The 20,652-nt window shown below is 40.4% G+C and overlaps 1 protein-coding gene across 1 annotated transcript in view; it reads right to left on the reverse strand.

The window, feature by feature from the left end:
* FBLN7 (fibulin 7) overlaps window positions 1–20,652 on the reverse strand; it is a 50,594-nt gene that overhangs the window by 16,407 nt on the left and 13,535 nt on the right. Inside the window, exons 4-6 of the mRNA XM_070741513.1 lie at window positions 16,916–17,032; window positions 15,907–16,044; window positions 14,157–14,285 (exon numbers count right to left, since the gene is read on the reverse strand). Of these exons, the coding sequence (XP_070597614.1) occupies window positions 14,157–14,285; window positions 15,907–16,044; window positions 16,916–17,032 (384 nt within the window). The remainder of the gene's footprint in view (window positions 1–14,156; window positions 14,286–15,906; window positions 16,045–16,915; window positions 17,033–20,652) is intronic.

A 20,652-nucleotide genomic window follows, 5' to 3' on the forward strand; every position in this document is an offset into this window, starting at 1 on the left:
CATACTTCATGGTACAATGTGCCTTTTCAGGCTGAGACAGCTCTTGGCACTTCACCACCATCCCATCCCATGTACTTTGCAGTACAACAAATATTTTGTTTGGGGGAATTCTTCTGTCAGCATTCAGAGCTAGCATTTCACATTATGGTGCATCACAAATGGTCTTATCTGTGGGAAATCTGATGCCCAGACTGTTGTATTTTAAGTAGGCATCAAATCCACATCAAAATGCAGGAATGCACAGATGTCTGCAAAAGAAAAGAGTTGTTAACCTAATTCTTCCCAGCTTCTTCTCTGGTAATATTGAACTGCTAACCAGAGCTTACAAAACATTTGTCAGATCTATCCTAGAATACGGCTCACCTGTAGGGAACCCGCATTGCATATCTCAGTGTTTCCCAACCTTGGCCTCTTGAAGATATTTGGACTTCAACTCCCAGAATTCCCCAGCCAGCGAATGCTGGCTGGGGAATTCTGGGAGTTGAAGTCCAGATCTTCAAGTGGCCAAGGTTGGAAAACACTGGCATATCTGACATCAAAACAATTGAGAGAGTCCAGAAATATTTCACAAAAAGAGTCCTTCACTCCTCTTCCCACAAAAAAACACCTTACTCCGCCAGACTTGAAATTCTTCGATTAGACAACTTACAAATCTGTCACCTCCACTCCGACTTAACTATAGTTCATAAAATCATATACCAAAATGTCTTTCCTGTTAGCGACTACTTCACCTTCAACCGCAACAACACACAAGCACATAATAATCTTTAACCTTAGATTATCTACAATTGACCTCTCCCTCTTTCTAAGAGGTTGTGTAAGGAAAGTGCCTACCTACTGTTCTATTGTCTTCTATCACTACTTTTTATCATTACTTTTCTAATGTTTGATTTACCATCGTATAATTGTTTGAAAAATAAATAAATAAAAAATAAAACCTATAATAATGGCAAGCCAAGATAGCAAAAAGTTTTTATAACGGTTGAAGATTTAGAAAACTGCCCCACTGATCTAGCTTGTCAGAAAGTTCAACCGCAACAACACATGAGTACGTAATAGATTTAAACTAAATGTCAACCCCTCCAATCTAGACTGCAAAAAATACGACTTCAACAATAGAGTAATCAACGCCTGGAATACATTACCTGACTCTGTGGTTTCTACTCCTAACCCAGAAACCTTTAACCTTAGATTATCTACAATTGACCTCTCCCTCTTTCTAAGAGGGGACCTTTCTAAGAGGCAGCATTGTGCCTACCTACCTACTGTTCTGTCTTCTATCACTATTTTTTATCATTACTTTTCTAATGTTTGATTTATACAAATTAACATGCTATAATTGTTTGCAAATATACAAAATAAAATGAAACCTATGATAATGGCAAGTCAAGATAGCAAAATGTTTTTATGGGGGTTGCAATCCTCCTCTCATTCTTGATTATGATTTATATCCCACTTGAGCATCAACATTGTGAGATAAGAGGCTGCCTACAAAACGGGCCAGAAGCTGTTCTACTGCAGCCCTGTCTCTTTAAATCCTCTCCGCTTGGCAGCTGTGGGCTATAAAAGCTGAGCAGAGAGGCAGTTCCTGCTGTTTGGGGGAGAGGGAAGGAGGCTGTTGTTTGGGAAGGGGAAGCTAACACAGATAGAAAAAGCTAATTCTCTGCGGCATGGGACTTGGAGTAGTAACTGGAATGGAAGGAGATGGTGTAGTAGAATGGGGAAAGGAATGGAACAGTAAGCATTGAGAACTATGAATACTTGTGTGTGTATGTGTTACCAGGTACCAGTGTGGTTGTATTGTTGGATTTTGAAGCCCACTAACAGCGACATAAATAAAAGAACCTGTGATAAAGTGCTTGTAGCAATGGATATACATAAGAAAGATGGGGATATCCAAAAGATAGGATATTCATAAAAAGTGGGATACTGACAAAAGTTAGTAAGCTCACAATTGGAGATGGTTTAGACTCAAAGGATTCTAAACACTTCCATGGGAAAAAAACCTGGCTAAAAGGGGCTTGAAAGGTAAAAATATTGGCATTTGCTCTCCTCAAACTTTGCAAGAATTAATCAGCATCCCGACTGCAGAAACTAAGCTTTCCTGAGCCTACATCAAATAAACAGCCATGGAAAAGGCAGAAGGGACAGATTCTCCATTAGAAGAGGCTGGTACTTTGGCAGAGACATGTATCCACTCAAGACCTATTGTAAATCCAAAGCAAATGGTAGACCAGTCTGAAATTGAACTAGGCAGAGATAATAAGGCCAATATCATAGAACTGATAAGGCAGCAGCAGAAGAAAGACTGGGATTCATTTAAAAAACGGAGAAGCTTTAGAGGCAGAAAGAAAGAATAGACTGAAGTGGGAAAGGAGTGAAAGAGATGCAAGAAATGATAGACCTGCTTAAAGGAATAAAATCACTAGAAGAGGCACACTGGGCTCTAAAGTGTATAAAGTCTATAGAGAGTGGAGAGAGTGGCCTCAAAGACATTAAAATCCTCAAATTGGCAGAGGAAGAAGACATAGCCTATTTAACCATGTTTGAAAGAGTGTCTGCCTCTTGTAAGGGGTCTGAAAGTAAAAGGGTGACCAGCCCCATGTTTAACAGGAAAAGTGGTAGAAGACTTAAGTTTAGAACAATTTCAACAAGTACTTCACATCAAATTAATGTCTTGGGGTGCAAGAATATAACCCAGAGTCAAATCAAAAGGCCATTGAACTAGGTTAGGACTACAGGCAGCACAAAAGTCAGAGGATATTGGTAGGGAAGATGAAAAAGGAGAGAGGAGAATAAGAAAGCCTGTTCTAGAACTTTATAACTTTAAGGAGCTGGTGGAGAGAAAGGTAGAAGGTGTAAAGAAGCCTTTAGGTTCTACCCAACTCACAGGAAGATAACCTGGTAATTGTTTCAACAGTGGGGAAAATGGCTATTTGTCAAAAACCTATATAAAAAAAGTCGGGGGATGGCTGCAGGAGCACTGGGAAGAAAAATATGAAAATATGATTCCCAGCAAAAAATCATGGATTTACTATGAGAGGCTTAGTAGGCACTGTGGAGTAGATGAAATATTGCTTATTCATTGAGGAGAGAAGACAGCATCTACAACTGAGTTTGGCCAAACTGAGATAATCACATTGATCAAAGCCCAAAGTACAGGCCACAGGAAAAAGACCATGTAATTATGGTTAAGAGTTATCCATAATTTGCCATACAATCTAGTGATTGGAACTGATTTTCCATTTAAGGTTGGCCTCTGAAAAAAGGAAGTGGAGGCTAAGACATTGGGAGTAACTACGAGAGCCTAATCCAAGGCAAAGATAAGACAGGAGCAGAATCATAGAAACATAGAAGATTGACGGCAGAAAAAGACCTCATGGTCCATCTAGTCTGCCCTTATACTATTTCCTGTATTTTATCTTAAGACAGATATATGTTTATCCCAGGCATGTTTAAATTCAGTTACTGTGGATTTACCAACCACATCTGCTGGAAGTTTGTTCCAAGCATCTACTACTCTATCAGTAAAATAATATTTTCTCATGTTGCTTCTTTCCCCCAGCTAATCTCAGATTGTGCCCCCTTGTTTCTTGTGTTCACTTTCCTATTAAAAACACTTCCCTCCTGAACCTTATTTTAACCCTTTTACATATTTAAATATTTTGATCATATCCACCTTTTCCCTTCTGTCCTCCAGACTCTACAGATTGAGTTCATTAAGTCTTTCCTGATAAGTTTTATGCTTAAGACCTTCCACCATTTTTGAATCAAGAAAGGAAGGGAACCTAGGATTCTTGCTAGCTATAGTGATTCAATAAAAGTGAGATACTCTAGGAAAGAGAAAGTTGATGAAACATGGGTGAACCTATAGAGTATAAAGAGACTCCTGAATTCATTTGCAAAAGAAAGTTACAACATTAAAACATGCTTGATTAACAGCAGAAGAGGTGGAAATATAGATTAAAACAAAAAACCCACAGTTACTGTACATATAAGCCTGGACTGTAAAGCTTATTGTTGTATCCTGAAATGGCTACCTTGTAACGCTGTAAATAGTTTGTTCCTCTTTTCCAGCGCTGTCTGAGCCCAAGCAGGAAGTCGCTCCTGATTGGCTCAGACGCGGCCGGCTCTCGCTTTGGCGGGAACCGCAAAAGTATAAAAGAAGCGGCTTCTCCCTGCAGAGCCAGTCGGTACTCGCTGAATCGTCACTTTACCTTGCTGAGCTGTCACTTATTCTCTGAGCTGAATAAAAGTACCGATTGCTCAAACCCTGTCTCTGGGTCTACTTCACTGGCGACGAACGAACGGAAGAACTTCGCGTGCAACATGGACAAAATCCAGATCGGCCAGGCTCCAGAACTTTTCGATGCCGAGAAAATGACTTGGGACGAGTACATGGCCACCTTCGAGATATTCCTCGAGGCGGCGGGAATGCAGGACGCCGGAGCCGATCGCAGACGGGCTATTTTTCTAAACTACTGCGGCGCAGAGATCCGTAGACTTGCCCAAACTCTCACCGAACCAGAACAAGCAAGAGCCACAGCGTGGGACGTCCTTCAACAGAAACTAGCGAGCCATTTTAAACCAACCAGACCAGCCGTGGTTTACCGGCATCAATTTCACATGATGGCTCAGAGAGAAACCGAGTCGATAAGCCAATTCACAACGCGGCTTCGAACGGTACTCGCTCAATGCAAGTTTCAAGATCCGGAAGCTCGCCTCACCGACGCCTTGATTTTCGGCATGAAGAACCACACAGTGAGAAGTAAACTCCTCACCGAAGATGAGCCGACTCTACAAACCGTAATCAAATTAGCGCAAACCGCGGAAGCAGCCGACGCAGCGGCAAGAGAATTAAAAGAGCACGGAAGGCGAGAAACCATTGCCAAGATCGACGCCGAGTCTCCCAGCGCCATGGGAACAGACGTCCGCGGCCAGCTAACTAGCAACGGGGACGACTGCCTCCTCCTGCAAGACCAACCGAGACACCCTAGAGCTACTCATCCAGCCCCCTGCGCGGGCTGCCGGGGAAATCACCAGCGCCATCGATGCCCGTTCCGCGACACCACTTGCCGCCGTTGCAACCGGAGAGGCCACATCGCCATCGCATGCAGGGCAACGGCACCAGAAGAAACTTTTGCCACACAACAATACCAGCGACCCCAAAACCACCCCCCCCCAATCGCGAGAAAGGAGACCGTTCCGCAACTCGGGTCAAAGGAATTACCCCACCGCTAACCGAGACTACAATAGAGGTAACTCTCAATATTCCGTGAACAACACGGCAACCAAAAAGGGGGCTAAAATTGTTATCTCGTTGTTGCTAAATAACCAGCCTTGCTCAATGGAGCTAGATACGGGTTCGAGATATACCATCATGCCCTGGGAAAAATTTAAGCTATATATGCCTAATGTGTCTGAGGCTGACCTAATTCAAACCTCTTTGGTGATCAGAGACTTCCAAGGGGGGGTAATCTCGGTCCTGGGAACTGCAAATGTACCTATTGTATTTAAGAATGTCAAATGTACCCTTCCCATGCTTATTGTGACGGGGGCCAAACACTCCCTGCTAGGGCTAGCATGGATGGAACCGTTGGGGATTGAAATTTCGGGTGTGTATAATGTAAACTGTGATATTATGCCTAACTTTGTGAAAGAGTTCCCTGAAGTGTTCAGCCCCACCTTAGGATTGTATAAGGGAACCCCCATATCTTTCTCTATTGACCCCAAGGTCCCACCAGTTAGACTGAAACCTCGCAGGGTTCCCCTCCCGCTTCTCCCCAAGCTAGACTTACAGCTGGACAAACTCATTAGTCAAGGTATCTTGGTCCCTGTGGAACAGGGGCCATGGGAAACTCCCATAGTGACACCCCTGAAGCCAGATGGCTCCTTAAGAGTTTGCGCTGATTACAAATCAACCCTGAATAAGGCACTCCAACACCACCCCTACCCCATTCCGGTTGTGCAACAACTCTTACACTCCCTGGGGGAGGGGAAAAGGTTCGCAAAGATCGACCTGGCGCAGGCTTACCAGCAACTTCCGGTCGATGAACAAACAGCAAACGCTCAAACAATTGTAACGCACAGGGGGGCTTTCAAATGCACGAGGTTACAGTTTGGGGTGAGCATAGCCCCAGGGATATTCCAGAGCATCATGGAACGCCTATTGTCAGGGGTAAATGGGGCCATCCCATATTTTGATGACATCTTAATTGCAGGGGAAAACCAGGAACAAGTGAACAAAAGAATAAGGGAAGTACTTAAGAGGCTACAGGACAAAGGGTTACGAATCAAGCCTGATAAATGTGTCTGGGGAACTAACAGTATTGAATTCCTAGGATATAAAATAGATAAGGAAGGTATCCACCCCACAACTGAGAAGCTGAGAGCAATTAGAGAAGCCCCAGAGCCACGAGATAAGAGTGAGTTGCAAGCATTTTTGGGCCTCCTTAATTTTTATTCCGTTTTTTTAAAGCAGAAGGCAACAGTAGCAGAGCCTCTCCATCGTTTACTCCAGAAGGAAGCCCGCTGGACATGGGGGAAAATTGAACGTGAAGCCTTTGCTCAAATAAAAAATTTACTAACTTCTAAAAGTGTAGTAGTCCAATATAGTGCCTCACTACCCATTAGGCTCACGTGCGACGCTTCGCCGTACGGCATAGGAGGAGTCCTAGCTCACGTTCTACCTAATCAGACAGAGGCCCCAATAGCATTTTTTTCAAGAACCATGACCAGCACGGAGAGAAATTATAGCCAGTTAGACAAGGAGGCTCTGGCATTAGTGGCAGGGGTAAAGAAGTTTCACAATTACATTTTTGGAAGAAATTTTGAGCTAGTCACTGACCACAAACCCCTACTAGGCCTGCTAGCCCCCAACAAGCCCACTCCACCTTTTATGTCTCCAAGACTAATCAGATGGGCCCTTTTCCTCTCTGGGTATCAGTATGAGCTCACCCACAAGGGGGGGAAGGAAATCAATCATGCAGACGGCCTCAGCAGATGCCCCATAGCAGACTTGGTAGAAGACCCTGTTCCAACCACAGACGTGCTAATGATAGAACTCGAGGAAAACCCACTAACCACAGCAAAAGAGGTAGCTGCACACACGCAGCAAGACCAAATCCTGAAACAAGTAGTGAACTGTGTTCTAAAGGGATGGCAAAATGATATTGTTAAACCTGAATTGTGTGATTTTAAGAACAAAAGGCTTGAATTGTCATATGTAAAAGGTTGTTTGCTGTGGGGGGATAGAGTGATCATCCCCAAACGCCTAAGGGAAAAGGTACTCAGAATGTTACACGTGGGCCATCCTGGGATTGTCAGGATGAAGAGCCTAGCAAGGGGGCATTTATGGTGGCCAGGGCTTGATGCTGATATTGAAAGTTGGGTTTCAAAGTGTGACCCGTGCCAAGAGTCTAGGCCCAATCCCCCCAAAACAACTCCGGCTGAGTGGGAACAGCCTGCTGGCCCTTGGTCTAGGATCCACATTGATTTTGCTGGCCCAGTGGGGTCTCAGTATTTCCTAATAGTGGTTGATGCTTTCTCCAAATGGTTGGAAATAATAGCAATGAACAACATAACCACAAGTGCCACTATCAAGGTATTGAGCAGACTGTTTGCATCCCATGGTTGCCCTGATCTATTGGTGTCTGACAATGGACCGCAACTAACAGCCAGGCAATTCGAATTATTCCTAGATGGCCTGGGGGTCAGACATGCCCTCATCTCGCCTTACTCGCCCTGGGCTAACGGGTTGGCAGAACGTTACGTAAGGGTGGCAAAAGAGGCATTGCACAGGTCAGGCCCTGGAGATGTGCAACAGAACTTGGACCAATTCTTATTAACCCAGCACATTACCCCTAACTCGCACACACATGTAAGCCCTGCAGAGTTATTGATGGGGAGAAAGTTGAGGTCACCACTAGACAGGTTAAACCCAAGGTTCTGTTTGAATAATAACCAAATGTGCATAAAACCAGAAAGAGAAATGTATTTGGGTCAAAATGTATATGTAAAATGCTTTGATGGAAATGTAAACTGGATGAAGGGAATTATTGTTAAGCAAAATGCACCCAAGACTTATATTGTTAAACTGGAGGATGGTCGTTTGTGGAAACGACACATAGACCACATTCGGAAACGAACTGAAAACCAATTACAACAACCCGCTGACTCGGACTCTCCCCCCTCAACAGACTTTTATACATTGCCCGAACTAAGAAACACGCAGAGAGACTTATCGGGCCAGGGGGAACCATCCAGCGACGCCGAGCCATCCTCGTCCTCCGAGGCCTTCGTTGGGCCCGCCAGGCCTAGTCCACCGCACCGGGAGAACAGCGGCGAGCCATCCTCCACAGTCAGTGGCGAAGGAGAAAATGGACTGCGCAGGTCAGCGCGAGAGTCTCGAAGGCCTCACCGATTGGACGACTTCGTCACGTGGCTTTCTTGATGGATGGGTCCAACTATGAGGGGAGGGGTGTTGTATCCTGAAATGGCTACCTTGTAACGCTGTAAATAGTTTGTTCCTCTTTTCCAGCGCTGTCTGAGCCCAAGCAGGAAGTCGCTCCTGATTGGCTCAGACGCGGCCGGCTCTCGCTTTGGCGGGAACCGCAAAAGTATAAAAGAAGCGGCTTCTCCCTGCAGAGCCAGTCGGTACTCGCTGAATCGTCACTTTACCTTGCTGAGCTGTCACTTATTCTCTGAGCTGAATAAAAGTACCGATTGCTCAAACCCTGTCTCTGGGTCTACTTCACTTATATGTCTAGATATTTTCTAGATATCATTAAAGGTTGGTGTGGAAATCTAATTGAATATTCCTAACTCAGAAAAATAAGTTAAAGGAAAACATTTCCCAGGAAGATTTAGAAAACTGCCCCACTGACCTAGCTTGTCAGAAAGTTCATAAAATCATATACCAAAATGTCTTTCCTGTTAGTGACTACTTCACCTTCAACAACACATGAGTACGTAATAATTTAAACTAAATGTCAACCCCTCCAATCTAGACTGCAAAAAATACAAGTTCAACAACAGATTAATCAACACTTGGAATACATTATCTGACTCTGTGGTTTCTACTCCTAACCCCAAAACCTTTAACCTTAGATTATCTACAATTGACCTCTCCCTCTTTCTAAGAGGTGTGTAAGGAGAGTGCACAAGTGCACCATTGTGCTTACCTACTGTTCTATTGTCTTCTATTACTACTTTTTATCATTACTTTTCTATTGTTTGATTTACCATCCTATAATTGTTTGACAAATATATATATAAATAAATAAAACCTATGATAATGGCAAGCCAAGATAGCAAAAAGTTTTTATAAGGGTTGCAACAGCTCCTTTGGTTCTTGATTATGATTTATATCCACTTGAGCATCAACATTGTGAAATAAGAGGCTGTCTACAAAACGCCCAGAAGCTGTTCTACTGCAGCCCTGTCTCTTTAAATCCTCCTCCTAGCCAGCTCGGGAGCTGTGGGCTATAAAAGCTGAGCAGAGAGGCAGTTCCTGCTGTTTGGGGGAGAGGGAAGGAGGTAGTTGTTTGGGAAGGGAAGTTAACACAGATAGAAAAAGCTAATTCTCTGCTGCATGGGGCTTGGAGTAGTAACTGGAATATGGAAGGAGATGGTGTAGTAGAAAGGGGAAAGGAATAAAACAGTAAGCATTGAGAACTATGAATACTTGTGTGTGTATGTGTTTCCAGTTACCTGTGTGATTGTATTGTTGGATTTTGAAGCCAACTAACAGGGACATAAATAAAAGAACCTGGGATAAAGTGCTTGTAGCAATGGATGTACATAAGAAAGATGGGGATGTCCAAAAGATAGGATATTCATAAAAAGTGGGATACTGACACAAGTTAGTAAGCTCACAATTGGAGGTGGTTTAGACTCAAAGGATTCTAAACACTTCCATGGGAAAAAACCTCTGGCTAAAAGGAGCTTGAAAGGTAAAAATATTGGCCCTTGCTCTCCTAAAACCTTGTAAGAATTAACCAGCATCCCGACTGCAGAAACCAAGCCTCCTGCCTGAGTCTACACCAAATAAACAGGCATGGAAAAGGCAGCAGAAGGGACAGATTCTCTATTAGAAGAGGCTGCTACTTTGGCAGAGACGTGTATCCGCCCAAGACCTTTGTAAAGCCAGAGCAAATGGTAGACCAGCCTGAAATGGGACTAGGCAGAGATACTAGGGCCAATGTCATAGAAACGATAAGGCAGCAGCAGGAGGAATGCTGGGATTCATTTAAAAAACGGAGAAGCTTTAGAGGCAGAAAGAAAGAATAGAATAGTGAAAGAGAGGCAAGAAATGATAGACCTGTGTAAAGGAATACAATCACTAAAAGAGGCACACTGGGCTCTAAAGTGTGTAAAGTCTATAGAGAGTGGAGGTTGCCTCAAAGACATTAAAACCTCCAAATTGGCAGAGGAAGAAGACATAGCCTATTTAACCATGTTTGAAAGAATGGCTGCCTCTTGTAAGGGGTCTGAAAAGTAAAAGGGCGACGAGCCCCATGTTTATAAGGAAAAGCTTTGACAGCCTTATAGTAGTCTTCCAGCAAGAGGAGTAATGGATTACTCTCATGTCAAAGGGTTAATCCTATACAGATATGATGTCACTCCCCATAGATGCAGCTGAGAAATTATACCTAAGAAAAACATTAAGGAGTTCATGAATTGCGGGCTTGCTTGGAAGAGGTAGGAAGGAAATGGCTGAGGCCAGAGAATGTAAACAAGGAAAGAGTGGTAGAAGACTTAAGTTTAGAACAATTTAAACAAGTACTTCACATCAAATTAATATTTTTGGGTTCAAGAATACAACCCAGAGCCAAATCAAAAAGGCAATTGAACTAGTTTAGGACTATAGGCAGCACAAAAGTCAAATGCAGAAGGAGAGAAGAGAATAAGAAACCCTGTTCTAGAACTTAAGAACTTTATTTTTTTTAAAAATGTTTTTTCATAGATAATAAAACAATTAGACAAATAAAAACAAAACAGTAAATGAAACAAAACATATAATTACAGACATTTGGGAAAAATAATTTCCCCACTCTTTCAGACTATTTGATCAGAGAAAATGTTCCTCTTAAATTGGTATTCGTTTATTAACGTATTGCTTTGCTTTGCTTATACTTTTCTAATTTGTAATTTATTTATTTTATCATTGTCCTTTTCTCTAGCCAATTGTAGATATTTCCCCATATCTTATAATATTCTGTATCTTCTTTTCCTTCTAATTTTTTGGACATTCTGTCCATCTCTGCACATTCTAGTAGCTTTTTAATAATTATACCTTCTTCTGGTATTCTGCCTGCTTTCCATTGCTTGGGCGTAAGCTATCCTAGCAGCTGTCAATATATGGATGGCCAAATACATAATTTCTTTTTTAATTTTTGTATTAAAGATGCCCAATAAATATAGTTCTGGTTTTTTTTTTCCAAATTCTTGCGATGTTATTTCTTTTAACCAATCTGCTATCTTATTCCAATACTTCTTAGCCTTTAAGCAAGTCCACCATTGATGGTAGAATGTGCCTTTTTCTTTTTTACATTTCCAACATAATGGTGAGACTTTCGGGAACATTTTAGAAATTCTTTCCGGTGATAAATGCCACCTGTAAAACATTTCATTTTCATTTCATTTCATTTTATTGGATTTGTATGCCACCCCTCTCCGTAGACTGGGGCAGCTAACAACAGTGGTAAAAACAACATGCGACAATCCAATACTAAAGTACGGTAGCTAAAAACCCTTATTTTAAAACCAATTATACATACAAACGTACCATACATAAATTGTCGAAGCCTAGGGGGAAAGAATATCTTAATTCCCCCATGCCTGACGACAAAGGTGGGTTTTAAGAAGCTTACGAAAGGCAAGAAGGGTGGGGGCTATTTTAATCTCTGGGGGGAGTTGGTTCCAGAGGGTCGGGGCCGCCACATCTTATACTGGTTTTCCTTGAACGTCATAGACTTTGTCATCTGCCAGTTATGAATCCAGAGCTTTTCCCACTTTTCTATATCTATTATGTATCCGGAATTTCTTCTCCAACTTATCATAGTTTCTTTTACAATTTCCACTTCTGTTTCGTACCTAATCAAATATTTGTATATTTTGCCAATTAATTTTTCATCGCTCCCTAAGAGTATCTTGTCCAGGTCTCCCCTCCCCACCTGAAAATCATGTTCTCTTTTATCCTTTTGGTATGTGGCCTTGGGCGAAGTCAGATAACCTGGTAACTGTTTCAACTGTGGGGAAAATGGCTATTTGTCCACAAACTATAAAAGGAGGGGTGGGGAGGAATGGCTGCAGGAGCACTGGGAAGAAAAATATGATACCCAGCAAGAGTTAATGGATTTACTATGAGAGGCTTAGTAGGCACTGTGGAGTAGATGAACGTTGCTAAATCCTTGAGGAAAGAAGACAGCATCTATAGCCTCTGGCCAAACTGAGATAATCACATTGATTAAAGCCAAAGTACAGGCCACAGGAAAAAGACCATGTAATCATGGTTAAGAGTTATCCATAATTTACTATGCAATCTAGGGATTGGAACTAATTTTCCACTTAAGGTTGGCCTCTGAAAAAAAGGAGGAGGAGGCTAAGATATTGGGAGTAACTACAAGGGCCTAATCTAAGGCAAAGGTGAGACAGGAGCAGAATCAAGAAGGGAAGGAACCTAGGATTCTTGCTAGCCATAGTGATTTAATAAAAGTGAGATATCCTAGGAAATAGAAAGTTGATGAAACAAGGGTGAATCCATAGGGGATGGAGAGACTCCTAAATTCACTTGCAAAAGATAGTTACAACATTAAAACATGGTTCACCTGACAACATACATATATACCCCACCACCAATTGGAGGGTCTGTACTAACATCTTTAATATTCTTCTAAGCTGGAATCTGCATTCTATTTACATATCAAAGAGTGATTCTAATTTATTCTTTATGGCTAGATCACAAATTCTACTTGTCATATAACCTCTCACCATTTCCCATCATTCCATCAGTTTTTTCAATTTATTTTCATTATACATATTCATCCTTACCTCCATAATTTCAAAGCAAATGTGGTCCACCAATTCTGTATCGTCCATTTTGCTGCTTCTTTCCAGCCCAATACAATTACTGCTTGAGCGCTTTCCAATGCTGCTACTTTTATTTCTTTAAATTCTCTTAAGTCTCCCTTTTTTTACCAGTACTGCCATTTCTTTTGTAATTGTCCAATTAATATTTAACATCCTGTTCATTTCATCTTGCACTACTTTCCAAAATTTCTGTACTACTGAGCACTCCCAGAACATGTGCACTATTTTTATGTTGTATGTACGTAGTCTGTATGTTTTAACATTTAAAACTAATAAAAAAATTATTTTAAAAAAACATTAAGACATGGTTGGTTAACAGCAGAAGAGGAGGAAAACTATACCTAGATTTAAAAAACCCAGTTACTGTGTATAAGCCTGTACTGTAAAGCTTATATGTGTAGATATTTTCCAGATACCATTAAAAGTTGGTGTGAAAATCTAATTGAATATATTCTTAACGCAGAGGAATAAGTTAAAGGACACATTACCCAGGAACATTTAGAAAACTTCCCCACTAACTTCGCTTGTCAGAAAGCTGCAAAAGCAGACAGCATGACTTGGTTATAAATGTGAGTCTTGTAAACTCTCATAAGTCACTTTTTAAAAATTGCAATTGTAGCTTCAAATGGTCAACTAAACGAACTATTATACGTTGAGGACTTGTAACCTTCCCAACTGGTTTCCAACAAACAATCAAATGGGGGAAAGCTACATTCACTTAACAACTGCACTGATTTGCTTAACAACTGCAGCCAAAAAAGGTTGTAAATTTGGGGTTCAACTGGGATTACGAGTCAAAGACTACCTGTAGTAGCTCTGGTCCTATGAACGTTAAATTATAAAGGGAGACTTAAAATTAGTAAAAGTCATATAGCAGGTTTTATGCCAAAGCAAAAAAATGTGATGATGATGATGAGCTAGCTATATGAGCAAATGCTAGCGCACGTGTTTCATGTTTGCGGGATGACATGCTTGCGCGAAGCCTACGTTTGGGGAGGGAAGTTATGTAGCTTCTATTATATGCCATCTGTTCCACGTTTAGTAAAAGGAAAGCTCTATGTCACCTTCACAGTTTTTGCCATCACTGAAGAGCTTGTATCCAGGAGGACAGGAGCAGTGGTATGAGCCAGGAGTGTTGATGCAAGCGTGCATACAGACTCCCTCCAGCTTGTAAATTTCACATTCGTTCACATCTGCCAAGAAAGAAACTGACATGACATTCCTGCAGGAACAAAATGCATCACTCTGTGGCTGGGCTAGCAAGGAGAGTGAGAATGTAACTGCTACCGATATCAAAGATAATGCAATTGATATTGTTAGAAACATAGAAGATTGACGGCAGAAAAAGACCTCCTGGTCCATCTAGTCTGCCCTTATACTATTTCCTATATTTCATCTTAGGATGGATATATGTTTATCCCACGCATGTTTAAATTCAGTTACTATGGATTTACCAACCACGTCTGCTGGAAGTTTGTTCCAAGCATCTACTACTCTTTCAGTAAAATAATATTTTCTCACTTTATTTCTGATCTTTCCCCCAAATAACCTCAGATTGGGCCGCCTTGGTTCTTATGTTCACTTTCCTATTAAAAACTGGGAGGAGGTTGGAGAGATCAGTGTAACTATGATTTAGCCTGCCTCTCTCTCTCTCTCTCTCTCTCTCTCTCTCTCTCTCTCTCTCTCTCTCTCTATCTATTCTATTCTATTCTATCTTTCATTTGGATTTCTAGGCTACCCTTCTCCGTAGACTCAGGGCAGCTTACAAAACAGAATAAATACAGTAAGAACAATGTGAGAAACCCAAACAATTAAAACTAATGTATATCTAATCTAAAGCCCCCAATTTCCATTTCATACAATCATACATATGGGAGGAGCAGGATGCCAATACTCAATGGCCCCAGGCCTGAGGGCAGAGGTAAGTTTTTTAAAAACTTTACAAAAGGCCAGGAAGGTGGAGGCAGTACAAATCTCTGGAGTGAATTGATTCCATGAGCTATTTCTTTAAAAAACTGGAGCAAAACCGAGTAGATGGAAATTGTGAAAGCAACCAGGTCCTGATATTAATGGTCCAAATGATATGTGGTGCCTGTAATGATTTACAGGCTTCCTGGTCACGACTACCCGAAGGTGTAAAATAGAGAGATGAAATACAAGCGCTACGAAGAGTAGATTTTGATGTTGAAACTGGGGTTAAACTGATCTGGAAGCAGGAATAGCTCATGAGTTTTTCTGTTCAGGTGTAAATAAATAAATAAATAAATTAATTAATTAATTAATTTATCAGATTTGTATGCCGCTCCTCTCCGCAGACTCGGGGTGGCTAACAGCAATAATAATACAATGTAAACAAATCTAATATTTAAGTTAATTTAAAACCCCAGTTTAGAAACCAATCATACATACTGACATACCATGCATAAATTTTATAAGCCTAGGGGGAGGGAAAGTCTCAATTCCCCCATGCCTGACGACAGAGATGGGTTTTAAGGAGCTTACGAAAGGCAAGGAGGGTGGGGGCAACTCTGATATCTGGGGGGAGTTGGTTCCAAAGGGTCGGGGCCGCCACAGAGAAGGCTCTTCCCCTGGGTCCCGCCAAACGACATTGTTTAGTTGACGGGACCCGGAGAAGGCCAATTCTGTGGGACCTAACCGGTCACTGGGATTCGTGCGGCAGAAGGCGGTCCCGGAGATATTCTGCTCCAGTGCCATGAAGGGCTTTATAGGTCATAACCAACACTTTGAATTGTGACCGGAAACTGATCGGCAACCAATGCAGACTGCGGAGTGTTGGTGTAAATGATCTCTTACCCTGGCAAATACTGTTTTCTGTAGTGCCACTCATATGAAAGCCTGCTTCGCAGCTGCAATGTTGCATTCGATCTAATTGGGCACAGCGTGGCTTGCGACTGAAAGCCGGGTCATGTGTTATGCTCCATGCTGGAGGTACTGAAAAAAGAAGAAATTACCAATAGAAGAAAATATTTGTAGCTCAGAGTTGACCTGTCGGGTTCTTGGTGTTCTTGAACTTGGTGGTTTCCTTGGAGATGTTTTATTACCAAACTAGGTAACATCAGCAGGGTTATTAGCAAGTGGAGCTTGCTCTAATTTTAAATATTTTTTGTTGAAAACTTTTTTCTTTTTCTTTTATTCACTATTTTGTTTCTTAAAACTCAGCTCTTTTTCTTACTGTGTAAAATTCTTCAATAAAAATTAATTTAATAAAAGGAAAGCATAGGAATCGGGACCCGTGTAAAGGAAAACATAAGAATCAGAACCAGTGTAATAGTTAAGATGTTGACTAATAATGGGGAGAACAGGGTGAAAGCTTGCTGGATGAAAATTGGTGCAGTCATTGTCTTCCTTGCAGAGTTAAACTGAAGAAGAAAACATTATATCTTCCACAGAGCACTTGTATGTTATGTGTGTGCTCATATTCTTTAAAATCAATTAATTTTTGTTTTAAAAAAACTGGCTCTTGAGAAAATGTAACAAATAAAAATGGTTCTTCCTCTTGTATATCCTCCTCTAGTATATCTTTCTCTATACTATTTCTTTACTTTTCCTTATAATTGTTTGCATATTTATATGAAGAGTAGTTCCCCCATTTCTAAAATACATTCAGATTTTCTTCTGCCTTTTGCAAGTACAGTATATGGAGGAAATTGGAAGTCTATACTTTACAGCAAATCCTAATTTAAACAGCTAATCGTGACTTGAGCTAACCATGGTTTGCCACATGCTATGCATCCTTCCTTGGTGCATAAAAGAAAGGAGAAGGGGAAACATAACCCTCACCACCACCCAGCAAAATACAAACCTGTCTGGGTTTGATACTGGCAACTGGGACCGGTCCATCCCTGTGAACAAATGCATTGAACCTGGTCACCTGCCTCTGTACATGTTCCTCCATTCCGGCACTGATTTGCACACATATCTGGTTAAAAAAGCAAATTACATACTTAGAAAGTTTGCTTCTTTCAGCTCACAGGCTGCATTGTGTAAGCATAGAAAATTTTGTCTACAGAAAATCAGCAGTGGTATTTGGATGACAAGCAAAAACCACTTGACATGAAGGGGATAATGTAGTCCCTAAATTGGCTTTTGCACATGTGCATTTGAACAAATTCATAAAAGGCGTGAAGGAGTGACTTATAGTTTTAGGTACTCACACTTCTTACCATATTCAGCAGATGGTTCCACTAACTCTAGCAAGGTGGGAAGTTATATCCTTTCTCTTCACTGAGGGAATCATTCTGGATCTTGAACTTCAAATCTTGAACTTGAACAGGGGTTTCTGTGCTTTAAATGGCAATGTTTATGATTTTTACCTCAAAATTATTGAGGCTAATTCTGTTATATGGAAGAGAGAGAATCCCCAGCTCGTTCTGTGGTAAGATAGACCCTCCCTCTGGGCTTCTAACCCAAAACTATATCCTGCTGGCATCAGTGAAAGTGGACACCTGCTCTTGACAGTAGAAGTGGGATCAAAAGGACCATCTCCACAATAGTAGCGTTTTTCTAAAAGGCTGAAAGAGCTTAACAACCATAACACAACTGCAGATGTGATCCCTCCTTTTCTTCTGTAATTTCAGGAAAGACGTGGGGACTGAAAAGCCCACATTTAGTTTTTGAAGGCACTATCTTACAAGAAAGGAGCCAAAACCCACACCATTGTCTCTGAGGAAGCAAGCCAGATGGCTCCATCATTCCTATTGATCTGCTTTTCACCTTGCCTGAGTTTGTTACGTATCGAAATAATGGGTGGGGTGTGGAATTTCTTGAGAAAAGAAGACTTTGTAGGATGGCTGGAGCTTGCTTTATTTATTCATTCATTCATTTATTTTATTTATTAAATTTTTATGCCGCCCTTCTCCTTAGACTCAAGGCGGCTTACAACATGTTAGCAATAGCACTTTTTAAATATATATATATATAATTTTATTGTTTTTTAAATTTTTTTTACAAAAGACAAAACATAAAGCATAAAATGTGCCATCCCCAAAAAGAAAAAGAAAAATTCCCTTCACCAGGGAAGATTCAATTTTGTATCCTTCATTTGCTTCATCTCTGGGTTACATTGTTCATTCTTTATAAAGTGATTGAATTTTATTTCTTACATTTGCATCGCTTACTGACGTTGTTAATATATAATTTTTGACCTTCTCCCACCGCCTCATTGTTGCTGCTAATTTCTCTTCATTATAATTATGTAGTCTAATTTCCATAATTTCATAGTGAATGTGGTCCGCCATGTATCTGCACCAATTTTTTATCGTCCATTTATTGTCATCTTTCCACCCGAGCACTATTGTTGCCTGGGCACTTTCTATCGCTGCAGTTTTGATTTCTTCATATTCTTTTACCTCACTATTTTTTATCAATAATGCTGCTTCCTTGGTTATATTTCAATTACCATTTGTAATTTAGCAATAGCACTTTTTAACACAGCCAGCATATTGCCCCCACAATCCGAGTCCTCATTTTACCCACCTCGGAAGGATGGAAGGCTGAGTCAACCTTGAGCCGGTGATGAGATTTGAACCACTGACTTACAGATCTACAGTCAGCTTCAGTGGCCTGCAGTACATCTGTCAAAAGCCCAACTAATATTCAAAATAATCAGGGGCCATCGAACCATGAGGCTATTTGAATAATCACTCTAGAGGGTTTAACTAACCCCCCTCTTGTTTCACACATACTGTTGAAACTTCCCATCAGCTGAAATGTTCATCTGGACCCCTGGGGAAGCAGGTATTGAGGGCTATAGCATTAAAAAAAACACTTTAAGGTGGTTTCGAAAGCAACATTTCTTGCCCAGAAACCAGCCACCAACTCCTTTTTGCATAATCCAAGAGTCACTCTGGGAAAAAATTTATATGTAAATTTTTTAAAATAAAAAATATATTTATTAGTTATTTACATTTAAAACAACAAAAAGAAAACATAAACACACACAGAGAGAAAAAAGCTGAAGATATACAAATAAAGAACATAATATAATAAAGCATACTGCTTTATAATATAATTTACATTGCTATCAGAACTTCTAATGAATAACATAAATGCCAGCTGTTTTGCTGGATCTTATTATTTACAGCCTATCCATGTTTTCTTCCACTTCATTTCCTAATTTTGTTATATACTAATCTTCTTAAATTACCTTGTTTCTGTCTCTCTATACTTCTTTCCTTGGGTTGTATTTAACTGTGGGTTGATGATTGTGTAGAGATCAGTGGTTGCGTTTAGCCACAGTTTGTCTGTTTTTCCTTTTTTTCCATTTTCTTTTGAATGTGTATATAGTATTAAAGTTTTAGGTATTTTTTTATTTATCCATCATTCCACCCATCCCAAGTACTATGGAATTCTCTATTATCTCTATCCTATAGCTCCTGTGTTAATTTGCTCATCTCTGCCACCTCATGTACTTATATGTAATTATAATTACATGTAATTCTATGCAGATTATACAAAGTACTGTCTTCATTCCTTCCTCACTTCTGAATAGAAATAAGGGGCTAACGCTGTGAGTCTCATCTGTTTAAAGGCAACATTTCCATATCTTCAGTCACAATGGAGGGCTAGGCAAGCAGCCTTCTCACAGTAGCTTAGGCACAGGTTCAATGGTGCATTAGCATTTTGCACAATGAGAAAGGAATTCCTTTAAACAAACAGCCCGGGCTAGGCAGGCTATGTGCAGGGATCTGGAAAAATGGAATCTCGCTAAGAAGGAGCGTGTGAAAATTTAAACAAAATAGAGCAAAACAAGAAAAGGCAAGCTAATTCCTTCTCCTCTTCCATCATATTGGCTACATGGATCAATGTATATGCAAGTTCATCTCATCCATTCTTGACACGCCCTTTTCACTAAAACAGCGCTTGAGACGAAAGGAAGGAAACACTGCATTTCAAATGACAGCAGAGAGAGTTTTTCTGAATTGGGGAATGTCTGTCTGTCTCAATTCTTTTCCAGAATTGGTGTGTGTATGTTTTGGGGAAAATGTCCAATAGCATAACTAGAAGTGCTGAGTGTATGTGGATTAACTTTGGGTGGGGACCCTAAGTGGGATCATTGTGTCATCTAAACAAAAAACAGTGGCTGCCTCTGACTTCCTTCTTTCTTGTTTGAAAATACTTTATTTATTTTATTTATTTATTTATATGTCACCCACTCTCGAGAGACCCAGCTTAAAACAAAATAAATATAATATAAATAAATATTTATAAATATATAAATATAAAAAATAAATATAAATAAATAAATATTTATTTATTTTTATTTATTTATATGTTATATTTTATTTATTTATTTATATGTCACCCACTCTCGAGAGACCCAGCTTAAAACAAGAAAGGAAAGTTCTGTTCTTTAAATTTCAGTTTCCATTATTTAAAAAAAAAACTTTAAAAAAATGGATGCCTATAATGGTTCCCCATTCCTTCCCTTCTTTTTTAGCTTTATTCTTTGAGGTGGTAGACAGAGGCTATTTTTTCTGGTCATGTACAATTTGCACTTAAAAAGTCTTTTAATCTGAAAAAAGACTAAAGTTGTTTCAG

Source organism: Erythrolamprus reginae, chromosome 1, assembly GCF_031021105.1.
Source record: "Erythrolamprus reginae isolate rEryReg1 chromosome 1, rEryReg1.hap1, whole genome shotgun sequence".
NCBI classification, from domain to species: Eukaryota; Metazoa; Chordata; class Lepidosauria; order Squamata; family Dipsadidae; genus Erythrolamprus; species Erythrolamprus reginae.